General features: G+C 36.7%; 1 protein-coding gene across 1 annotated transcript in view; it reads left to right on the top strand.

The window, feature by feature from the left end:
* The window catches only part of MYH15 (myosin heavy chain 15), a 149,467-nt gene that overhangs the window by 52,945 nt on the left and 83,726 nt on the right, over positions 1 to 12,796 (top strand). The window contains 7 exon segments of the mRNA XM_049105298.1: positions 1,171 to 1,238; positions 2,060 to 2,147; positions 5,198 to 5,315; positions 6,210 to 6,333; positions 7,956 to 8,092; positions 12,349 to 12,394; positions 12,396 to 12,605. Of these exon segments, the coding sequence (XP_048961255.1) occupies positions 1,171 to 1,238; positions 2,060 to 2,147; positions 5,198 to 5,315; positions 6,210 to 6,333; positions 7,956 to 8,092; positions 12,349 to 12,394; positions 12,396 to 12,605 (791 nt within the window).

Here is a 12,796-nt window from a genome sequence, read left to right as displayed (position 1 = left end):
ATCATCATCGAACTCTTCAGGGTTTGTGCTGTGTCCTTTGGAAGCAGAAAAGAATAATTGTCCAGAATGTGCTTTTTTTGGGTAATTTTTAAGCACCCCCTGAAAATACTTGCCTCCACGTTTCTCACTCATCCAAACATTAAATTCCCTGTAATAACCATACTTTCTTCTGAGGAATCCAGGTACTTTAAACCAGAGATATAATTGTTTTAAAAAATTAATAATGGAAGGTAGTAGTATTCTCTTTCCATAGGTGGAGAAACTGAAGTACTAAGAGGTCCAGTGATTGACTTGGAGGGTCTGGGGCATGTCAGCAGGACGTTAGTGATTAAGAGCTAGGACATCTGTCCCAGTGCTACTCGGGTGCAAAGAATATTTTGCTTTTCGTGTTGACAGCTGGTCCAGTTTTTCCAGATTGCCTGGGAGTTTTGCGGTGGTTGTTGTTGTACATCTTTGCGAGTTAGCACTACAAAAATGTTTGTAAAATAATTTGGCTTAGCATAGACCCTTTTGCTTCAAGAAAATGGAAATAGATGGCTTTTTATAAATTATAAAAGTGGTGCATGAGAGTTGCCAAAAATGCAGACAATATGGAAAAATAAGAGAAACATAAAAGTTACCTATCATTCCACATAGAGTGATAGCAATTGCTAACATTTTGGTATATGCTCCTCCTGATGTTTTTTATGTATATAGTCACTAAAAATATAATTAACACTGAGAAACACGTATAAACACTCAGGATCATAACACACAAACTTTTATACCCTACTTTTTCTCTTAAAATAAATCCCAGAGATCTTCCCATCTCAGTTATATGGATCCTCCTCATCATTTTAAAAGGCCACAGTGTTTCACTGTATATGTACTCATTCATACTTTAACTAGTCAATCTCTTCTTGATAGATATTTGCTTTGATAACTTTATTGTTTAGTTTTTTTTTTTTTTACACTGACTAAACAATGCTGCAGCAAGTCTTTGCACAGTTGCCTATTTCCTTAAGGAAGAGCATTAGAAATAGACATTTGTGTTGAGACAAATATTTTTAAAAGCTTTTTGTAGATATTGCCATATTGCTTCTAGAACTTGACAAATTTATACTTTCATCAACAGGGTATGGTAATGTGACAAAAAAGAGCTTTTTAAATGCTTTTTTCTTCTTTTTTTAGCTCTACAGTTTGGGGAAAAGCAGCGCAAGAGAGGAGTTTCATTCCAAATGGTTGCATCTCTGCATAAAGTAATTTTTAATTGCATCTATTCATATATTAACTGCCTCACAATCTGCATATGTTATTACTTATTTGAAATTTCACATCTTCAAATAAGGGAAAAGTATCTATCTAAAGTTAGCCAAGTTGGAGAAGTTGGCGTTTATGTTGATATTAATGGGTTTTAGTGGACACTGTTGTTGTCTACTTAGGTCCCCTTTGTCAGCCATCTTCCAGCTGATGAGAATGTTGGCTCATAGCAACTCACAGGTGCCAGAATTGCCACTGGCCAAATGGGAAGCTTAGCTATCTCCTTACTCATCCCTCCAGACCCTGATTCCTTTCTTGCATCAAGGTGGGGACCAACTGTGGTGCAATTGGTACATTTGTGCTCAGAGCTCCTGCAGGGATCACAGTAGACTTCGAATCTGTATCATTGCTTTTTTTCTTCCCCTCCCCTCCCCTGCTTCTCGAGTAAATCACTCAAACCCAAGTCAGATACTGCTTCCAAAGAACCTGACCTAAGAAAAACTTTCCATACAGAAAACTTGAGAAACAGTTTGTGTTCAAGTCATTTGATTGCCCAGCCATAAATTATTGCTATCAAATTCAAAACAGGTAGATAGGATTCACAACAGAACTGTATCTGTCAGATAAATATTGACTTGTCATAGGAAAGAACTAATGTATGGTTTAGTAAGCAGGGAAGAATGTTGAATTCATTATTTTATTGTTGATATGCATCTTGGCTTTATGATTAAGTTGATAGACTTGGAGACAATTGTTAGGTAGATTGGTGTTTTTAGTGATTTGCAAAGTGATTTTGTGTTTCTTACGGTCTCTATTTAAGGAAAACCTAAGTAAATTGATGACTAAGCTGAAATCAACAGCACCTCATTTTGTGAGATGCATTAATCCCAATGTGAACAAAATACCAGGTAAGAACTAGATTTCTTTGTAATCCACACTAGGAAATGCATTTGATTCATGCTATGTTGAAAGTTTTTTTTTTTTTTTTTTAAGAAAATTTACCAGTTCCTTTTATATTAGAGTAGATTTCAAGTAGAAAAATGAAAGTAACTTTAAAAATGAGGTCTTCTGAACCTCCTCAAGATTGCTTTTGGATTGAGATTCAAGTGGATGCGCAGAAGGATTTCACAAGGCCAATTCAATTGGTTAACATTAGAATGCTTGATATTACCATCTAAATTCTTCCTTAAGTTTTATGCTAAAACCTGGATGAGTTTCTATGCCATTGTCTACCAGGGCAAAGTATAATAAAAGGGATTAGATAATCGATGGTGGAAATAAGGTAGATATTTGAGCATATAAGAAATCATTTGATCTGAATGATCTAAATCGACCATGAAGACAGTACCTAAATCCATTTCTAATTGTTAAGAACTCCTTCTAGCCTTCCTTGCCAATGCTAATCTTCCCTCTCCCTAATAGCACACATCTCTTTAGTTATGTACTTGTGAGCAGTGAATAGATGGTTTTATTTTTAATGTTTCTCCCCACACACACATACCAGTTTTATTGAGATATAATTGGCATACAGCACTACAGTATAAATTTAAGGTATACAGCATAATGATTTGACTTATATATATCATGAAATAATTACCAAGTTTAATTAACATCCATCATCTCATATTTTTTAACCTTGTGATAAGAACTCTTAGGATTGACTCTCTCTCTCTCTTTTTTTTTTTTTTTTTTTTAAGATTTCATGAGAGACACGCAGAGAGAGGCAGAGACACAGGCAGAGGGAGAAGCAGGCTCCTGTGGGAAGCCTGATACGGGACATGATCCTAGGACCCTGGGATCATGTCCTGAGCCCAAGGCAGAGGCTCAACCGCTGAGCCACCTAGGCATCCCTAGGATTGACTCTGCTTTACTACCTTGATGCTTAACTTTTCAAATATATCATACAACAGTGTTAACTATACCCGTTGTGTTTTACTTTGCATCCCTAATACTTATTTATCTTATGACTGGAAGTCTGTGCCTTGTGACAACCTTGGTCTAATTTCCCCTCCCTTCTTCACTTCCTATTTCTGATAACTGCAAATCCACAAATCTAATCTCTTTTTCCATCAGTTTGTTTGTTTTTAGATTCCACACATAAGCAAGATCATACAATATTTATATTTCTCTGCCTGACTTCACTTAGTATAATGACCTCAAGGTCCATCCATGTTGTTGCATATGGTTGGGCTTTCTCCATTTTTATGGCTGAATAATATTCCATTGTGTATATGTGTATATGTATGTAGGGATGTGTGTGTGTGTGTGTGTGTGTGTGTGTACACATATCTCATCTTCTTTATCCATTTTTCCATCTCTGAACACTTAGTTTATTTCCATGTCTTGGCTATTATACTGGATGCTTTTTGATGAATGGATGGTGGTGGGTGGTGAATTACTTTTTGTTCTTAATTGCCAAAACAAAGTTTTTATAGATATTAACTACATGGATTCTTTTCCTTACATCATACGTTTGAAGATTCTCCGACTTCTTTTTGGAATTACAGGCTTCTATAAAACTTGGTCAGAGACTGTCACCTTCAAAGTTGTGTATATGATACACGCTTATGTCTTCAGAGCTCTAATCACCCTTGGAATATATAGCTAGCCAGATGCTGATTCTAATTTCTGAGGTTCTGTAGTATCTTGCATTTTTATTAACCTCCTGTAATTAGGACCCCGGTCTTGACAGTCTGTGACCTATTTTGGGAAAGTGTGATACTAAACAATGATGCTGCAGTTTGGGTTTTTTGCAACACAAACACTTCATGTTCATCGACACTGTATGTTTTTGCCTCATTGTTTCTTATCAGCTGGGTTTCTGAATGCATCCAGGGACACTGCTTCCATTTGGCAAGAAATCTAATTAGCTGCCTCTATTTTGGAGCAATTCTGTTACCTATTAGAGTTGTCTCCCATCGAGTCAGCTCTGATTTTAGCAGTTGATTTTTTTTTTTTTAAGTCATAAGACAAAGTCCTAAGAAAAGCTTCATGATCTAATCAAGACAGTTTTTCATATGTACTTAAAGGGAATGAGCATGCTTGATCTTTTGGGGTCATAGAGCTCCACTTGTTCCCCTTCTTACAGATCATCTGTCTCTGTCTATCAAAGGGACTGGAGTACAGGAATATGGATATATGGCTTAGAGTTTATTTCTGTGACCCTGGACATAAGCAAAGATTCATCTCCTTTCCATTTTTCTTATAATACTATTGTAGGCCTTTGTCTTAGGAGGAGTGCTATTTGGCTTCTTCCAGCAGATTTTCTGAAAGCGAGACACAGTGGCTTCTTGGAAGGTTTTTCAAAGGCTTGTCTCCGAGATTGCAGCTGCAGCTTTAGTAGGACTTCATCTGATAAACAAGGAGGTGATAGGAGGATGCTTATGGTATAGAATAAAGCATAGGTGGTCTCTCTTTCTCTTTCTCTCTCTCTCTCTCTCTCTCTCAGAGAATGTAGGCTGGGATGTGACCAAGTCCCTCATAAGGCAAAATAATAAGCAGAATTTTGTGGCTGTGCTTATCTTCTACTTTTCTTATATTCTCCTTCTTGTAATCTCTTCCCCTTCCTAACCGGAGATGGCAGTTCCCTTTTGTGTTCATATTTCCCCTCTCTAGCTGGTTTTAAGCCAGAGAATGGATGTAAAATCAGCTATTTATAATCCTAGCAAAAATTTATTCTTTATCTTCTAGGTGTATTTGCTTATAAAATTTGACTAACTGTGAATTAAAGGGTTCATTAGGTATTAAAGGAACTTCAGGTAAATCCTATTTCGAGACTCTTACATGATAGGATGGGTACTGTTAGTGCCATCAGGCTGGGAGTGAAGTGAACTCCTATTACCCTCTATATAGAGAACACCAAATTCAAACTTTTTTAAATCCCAAGATGTGCAATTAGGACTAGATCTTGGGTAATAATTCTTTTGGACACAGACTGAACAGGATCCTTTTGCTTCAGGTGAGTTGGATCCCTACTTGCTTCTGCAGCAGCTCCGCTGTAATGGTGTCTTAGAAGGGATCAGGATATGCTGTGAAGGTTTTCCGAACCAACTGCTATATGCTGATTTTAAACAAAGGTAAACATACATCCCTGGATCCGAGGAGCCTAAGGTAGCCCATTCTGTTTTCCTCTCTTTCTGAGTGTTTAGGCATGCATTGTTTGGTTGATGGCCTCCAGACTACAGATCGATGTGTTTTGGTGGTGGTGAGATATATGACGACAGAGTTCCATTATTACTTCCCCTTAAATCCAACATCCATGTAGCTGTAATATCCTTAAATCTCTATTAACGGATAATAGACCCACATATAGAAGAAATATATACAGAAGAAAGACATGGAGGCTGAATTGAATTTCTGAAATGTTGTGTGTACTTAATCGTAGCTGCCTTCCAAGCAGGCTGTTGCTTTACTAGCAAGCCTGTGAAAGAAAGGAACCCAGCAGGGTGTGTGGCAGGAGAGGCATTTCTGCTTTCTATTTTCTAAATTCCAAAAGTCTAAATTATAGGTCATCAAGCAAATTTGAGCCAAGTATGATAGACTAGAAAGGGAACCTGTCTCAAGGTTAAGAGGTATATTTCTAGTTCTGTGCTAGCTCACTGTTAGGGTGAAGAAATCTTGGAAGACACATTTAATGTCTCTGCTTTTCAGTTTTCTTATCTGTACAACAGAGATCCATAAGCCTGCCTCTTCCCCTCCCTTTGCCTCCCAATCTCTCCTTCCCTCCCTAATTGAGCAGAGATTCAAATGATGTTGTCTCCAAGGGCCTATGAAAAGTACAAATTATTATGCCAAAGTAAGAGATTATTACTTGTATCCTCATTATTGCCCAGAGTTTTGTGAAAATCGAACATATTGATAGGAGAGGTACAAGTCTGTACCTCCTTTACCTCATTTGTTCAGATTATTCTTTATTTGAATCATGTGACCTCCCTGACCCCAGGATTTATTCTTTATCTATTTTCAATTAGGTACTGCATTCTGAACCCAAGAGCCTTTCCGAAGAGTAGGTTTGTAAGCAGCAGAAAAGCAGCTGAGGAATTACTTGGCTCATTGGAGATAGACCATATCCAGTACCGCTTTGGAATCACTAAGGTAACCGGAAAACTAGGAAGAATGCATTTGGAAAAGAGTGGGAGGAAAGAGTGTGTATCCTAAAATATCCATGATAAGGCACTCTACAGTTCTTGTGACCACAAATAACACAAATAGAGCTCAGTCGAAAGCGGAAACTTCAATGCTATTTGAGAGAAAACTCAATGCTTCTTCAGCCCTCAGTCTTGACTACATTTACATTTTTATAATTATTCATCTAAGTAAGTTTGTGCCAAGCTATAAAATATTGAATCAACCTCAGTGTGCTAGAATATGTGCAGAGACATCAGGGCTAGAAAAAGGTAAATTCAACTTACTGGAATAAACTGCTTGTATCTGTTGAACGGATTAATCTGCAAGAACTCTTTTAGGGAATTAATTCTAGAAAACTGTATGAGTAATTAAAAATGCTAGGGTCAACCTCACTATCCAAAAAATTAATCCATTGTTAAGTTCTTTAGATGTGGTTGGCTAAATTCGGCTTTGCCTTAGATGATTTTGGTATGATCCGTATATTATGGGAAATGTCTGACTAATAGATTTGGTTTCATTTGATGGTCGACATCAGGTGATTCCTAATGACAGACATGGAAAGACCAAATTATTAGAGAATTGGAGGGTCTAGGATGAAGAGCTCACAGAAAAAGAGCTCCATAGGACGTGACTATAAAATGGTACTTGACTCCCACATTTTGAGTGCCTGAGAATCTGCTTCTGGTGTCATTGTTTCTGCTGATTGCCACTACTCGTCCTTTATTTCCTTGTGGGCTTAATTATTTTTGCTGTATACTACTAATCTAGACTGGAACTAGCAAGAGGCAAGAGAGCCTCCTAAGGCACAAAATTTAAGAAGGCACTCACTATTAGGGTTATGTAAGTACTGACTTATACAACCCTGAAAGTGAGTGCTTCCTTAAAATTTGTGCCTGACACCTCACTCACCTCATCTTGGCCATTGCTAATAAATCGTGAAAAGGTGGATTCTTTAATGCCTAAGACAAAGTGACTTTCTCTAGGAAAGAGATCAGCAAACTTTGGCCTAAGGGCCATCGCCACAACCTATTTTTAATATGGCCCATTAGTTAAAAATGGTTTGACGTTTTTAAATGGTTGGGTTTTTAAAAAAAAAAAAATAAATAAATAAAAAATAAATGGTTGGGTTTTTTGTTTGTTTGTTTGTTTTAAAGGATGAGGAGGAGGTAAATGAAGGAAAAGAGGAGATGAAGAAGATTCTATAGATCTATGAAAATTCTATGTGAGCTGTAAAGTCCCAAAATATTTTCTCTCTGGCCCTTTACAGAAAAGTTTGCAGACCTCTGTCTGGCACTTCAGAGCACTGCCTGGCTGGGTCTGTCTTAAAACTTAAACCAGATTTCCTCGATCTCCTATCGAGGAGGAGAATAGTCCATAGGGACCAATAACTACAGGATTAAATAAAATACTTTTGCAAACTTTAGATTTGTAAAACCAAACTTTCTAGAATGTACATTTTACACATTGAGTAAAACTTAGCAAGACAGATGACTAATCAATGAATACACCAGTTGTTCATACAGTCATTCGGTAGACATCTAATGAATACCCATTATGAGTGGAACTAACATCTAACTTATTTCTTTTAGGTGTTTTTAAAAGCTGGCTTTCTGGAACAACTGGAAGCAATGAGACATGAGAGACTATCTAAAGTCTTTACATTGTTCCAAGCCAGAATACGGGGCAAATTGATGCGAATCAAGTTCCAGAAGATTCTGGAAGAGAGGTAGGATATCCCTCCCCTACACCTCATCTGCTAGAGTAGTGCTGTGCCTGAATCAGTGTGACTTCATCTCATTGTCTTATAATAGGTCAAGGTAAAGAGCTGCTAGCCTGCATAGGCTGGGACTTCACTTAAAATTAAATCCTGGAACACAGAGCATAAAGGGCTTTTTGTTTGTTTGTTTGTTTCTCTTGCTACAACTAAGGGTAAGTGTAATTCAGATATTTTTTGTATTGTTTCCAGGCTTCCCTTTAGAGGGATTCTTTAGAGTCAAGGAAGTCTGGGTCTCTGAGGGTGGCATGACTCATAGTTCATAACAGAAGCAGAACTGGAAAGGTTTGCATGCATCCTACAGCCAGCTCTGGGGAAATTTGCTACAGAGTGGGGAGGTGTGCCGACCACTTTACAACTTCCCCTGGGTCAGAAATTGTGGCTGTTGGTGATATATAATCATAACTCTCTTATTTCATTTCAGGCAGTTTCACTGGGGACATTTATCAACACATTTGGACACTAAGGTGTAGGTCTTGCCTATTGTTTAAGAGAGTCATGGAAAGTAAGCTAGCAAAATCTCCAAACAAAGGGATTGTGAGCAAGAGATTCTGCAGTTGTTGCATTTTTTTTTTTTTTTTTTTTTTACTGTGTAGTTTACCTTCTGGAGAGAAGTCTACAGGTCTTGGTATAACTTGTTTAATTGACAATCATTAATTCCTTCTGTTTTTCCAAAAAAGAAAAATATCATTACATGGTGATATCAAAGATAATAGAGAGACCTCTCCTAAGAATTTTCTGTGACTGATATTGTGCTCAGTATGGTATGGGAATTTATGGAAGTTTGGGGATGGGAGAGATGGCTTCTAAGACTAGTTGTGTAAACTTGGGTAAAAATCTTACAGTTTCTATATAGTTCTCTTCCTTCATCTGTAAAATGAGGTCTTTACTATCCATTCCTTCTAATCACAGGATGGCTTTACACAATTATCATAAAGTATTTCAAACAAAAAATACAGAAAATATTCTAATGTGCACTCATGGAGCTTATCATCAAAGTTTAGGAGTTCCTAACATTTTCTCTATAATTGCTCACAATTTAAAAATATTTGCAAAATTGACGTCCTTTGTATATCTCTCCCTTGATCCAGATCCTATACCTAGTTCCCCAGATCCTGAGTTTGTGTTGTCATTCCATGTTTCGTTCATGTTTTGTATATAAAGCATATAAAGGTATGTTTTCATTCCTTTAACATATTTTTCTGTAGTTGCTCACAACACTACAAAAAAATAAACATACAGTTGAAACCCCTTGTGTATTTCTGCTTTGATCTGAATCCTATGGAGATATGCAGATATCCTTAAAAGGTTACATGACTTTGCCTGTTTCGAGTCTTCTTTTATAGAATATTCTGCATATATTATCCTGAAATTCATTCTCTATATTCAGAACTACTGTTGCAGTTTATTAATATTGATAAATTTAGTGCTAGATTATGGATTTTAACTGCTATATAGTATTCCATTGTATAAATAAACCATGATTTATTTATCCATTTTCCAGCTCAAGTTAATTTAACTCATTTACAACTTTTTGCTATTAGGAACAGCTCTGCAGCATCATTTTTGTAAATGTCTGCCCCTTCACATGTACAAGAGTTTTTTGAAAACAGTGTTATTCAAAATGCTGGTTCATGCTCTGAGAGTTTGTGGGTAGCAGCTAGTGAGACCCACACTCCCAGTAGCTTTTCTCTAGGGTATGAATTATTAGATTTTAGCCTACACACAACTTATCTTCATGAGATATTGCCAATATGCTTTCCAATTGACTCATCATCAGAAGTGTATGAAAATCTCATTGCTCCAGATTATTACTAACTTGTGGTGTTTTGGACTTCAAAAACTTCTGCCAAACTTTGTCATATTTCTGATTTTGGGGAAAGCTATCATTTCCCTTTTAAGATGATGTTTACTATAGACTTTTCTTTTTAAAGGTATGATATATTGTATGGAGGACATTCATTCCATCCTACGTTGTTAAACACTTTTACCAGGAAAATGGTTAAATTCTTTTTCTCCACCTAGTGAAACAATCGCAGTTTTTTTCCCATTGACCTATCCGTTTTTTGAATTATATTAGTTGCTTTTTAAAAATGTTAAACCCACTTTGTTTTTTAAATACCTTTTTTATACATTGATGGATTTGGTTATAGTATTATAAGGATTTTTGCAACATTCTTCATGAATAAGTTTGGTAATTTTTTTCTCCTACTATGTTATCTATCTTTGGATCAAGACGACTTTAACCTTAGAAGACAAGTAGAGAATGTTTCTTCTTTTCAAAACATGAAACAATTTATTTTGATTATCTGTTCCTTGAATGGTTGGTAAATTTGCCTATTAAACCAAGTAGATACGGTGATGGGGTTTTTCAATTTTGATTCCATTTGTTTAACAGTTATAGACCTATTGAGATTTCTCTTCTTGAATTGGTTTAGATGTTCCTTTAAAAAATTGTACATTTCTTTTAAATTTTCCAATTTGCTAGATTATGATTTTTAATCTCTACCATATCTATATGTTTCTAAACATAATCCTAGAATATTCTTAGAATATTATTTCTAGTACTGTTTATTCGTGTCTTCTCTCCTTTTTCTTGATCACTTATGTCAGATACTTAATAGAGACTATGTAATCACCTTTTTTCATTTTGTTTTTTCTTTCTAGTTTATTAGTCTCTGATCTCATCTTTATTCTTTCCTTCCTTCCACTTGCTTTGGGTTTATTAATTCACAATTTTTTTTCAGTGTGTATGATCAGCTTCTCAGTTCTTCCACTGAATTTGATTTAAATGACTATATTTTCCAGTATCAGATATTTTATTTGATCCTCTTTAAAATCTTTCTGCCCTCTTATCATAAAGGCTCATTTATTTCTTGTTTTTTAAAGTCTTTCCTCTATGCCTTTAAGAATTTTTAACAATTATTTTATGGTCTCCACCAGATTGTTCAATTATTTAAAATTCTTGGAATAATCAGACTTTTTATTATAGTTGCCCTCCCTCACTTATGGTTGATTTTTTTTTTTTTCTATAGGTGTTTTGTAATTTTTTTTTTTTTTTTAAAGATTTTATTTATTCATGAAAGACACAGAGAGAATGAGAGGCAGAGACACAGGCAGAGGGAGAAGCAGGCTCCATGCAGGGAGTCTGATGTGGGTCTTGATCCTGGGTCTCCTGGGCTGAAGGCAGGCACTAAACCGCTGAGCCACCCAGGGATCCCCCTGTTTTGTAATTTTGAAGAGTAAGCTCATCTACCAAGGGACTTTAGGAGAATCTCTTTTGAGGGTATTTTCTTCAGTGCACTTTTGTATTCTCCTTTCCTAAAAGCCCAAAGGGTGTTTATTACCAGCATAAAAAATGATTATGCTAAATCCTTACATACATCTGCACTGACCAGATAGTATGATTCAAACATCAGACATTCCAATGGTACTGGTCTAGGATAAAAAAAAATTCTGGAGTAGAATTTTTTCTTTATCCTAAGCCCAGAGCAAATCAGATGTACTTCTCTTTGACATCACTTTGTGCTAGTGGTGAATTTAAAATTTTTTCTTTTCATTAAGAATGATGTTCTTTGGGCAGCCCCCGTGGCGCAGCGGTTTGGTGCCGCCTGCAGCCTGGGGTGTGATCCTGGAGACTCGGGATCGAGTCCCGCATCGGGCTCCCTGCGTGGAGCCTGCTTCTCCCTCTGTCTGTGTCTCTGCTCCTCTCTCTGTGTGTCTATGAATGAATGAATGAATGAATAAATAAATAAATAAATAAATAAATAAAAATCTTTAAAAAAAAAAGGAATGATGTTCTTCGAAAGTCTCAGCCTGTTTGTTTCTCCATGTGGATATAAAAATATAAATCATTACAATACCAAAACTGGATCTCACCTTCCATGAAGGTGGCCAAGCTATACGCACATTCATTAAAGTTTTTTTTGCTCCCTCTTTCTTACCGTCTTTCAGACTCTGCTCTCATTGAGAGAATGTTTGCAGTGGGAGTATTTTGGGGACATCTAGCCCACAATATTGCTAGCCCAAGAAGTCCCTCATAGGGCTTTTGCCAGAATCAAATGACAGCCCAGATGTAGAAGTGCTTTGAAGACTAATGAGATATTTTAATGACTCCTCGGAAGATATGCTTCTTAAGGATCTGGATTGGGAAAATGACTCTCATATCATCTGGGTTAACTTGTTTTTCTTTTTCCCTCTGGATTTAGGGACGCACTTCTTTTGATCCAGTGGAACATAAGAGTTTTCATGGCATGTGAAGAACTGGCCCTGGATGAGGCTCTTCTTCAAGATCAAGCCTCTTGTTAAATCTGCTGAAATGGGAAAGGCGATAGTTGCTCTGAAGGAAGAGTGTGTGCAACTGCAAAAAGCCTTGGAGAAGTCAGAATCTCAGAGGGAAGAACTGAAAGCAAAACAGGTCTCCTTCATCAGGGAGAAGAATGACCTGCTTCTTCAGCTGCAGGCTGTGAGTGGCCCCACCATTTGTTCTTCAAATCAAGTTTTTAATTAGAGTCCCTTGTTTTGCAGGCAGTGTTCACTTGAGAAAAATGAAGCATGTGCTTCTCAAATACTATAGAATTTCACCAAACACAATGGGAACACTTAAGGAGACACCCTGTTTTATAGTGAAGGGATTTCATTGGCAGGATGTCTTTG

The sequence above is a fragment of the Canis lupus genome, chromosome 33 (assembly GCF_003254725.2).
Source record: "Canis lupus dingo isolate Sandy chromosome 33, ASM325472v2, whole genome shotgun sequence".
NCBI lineage: Eukaryota > Metazoa > Chordata > Mammalia > Carnivora > Canidae > Canis > Canis lupus.
Note: the sequence above shows the minus strand (reverse complement) of the source record. Positions and strands in the feature narration are given on the sequence as shown.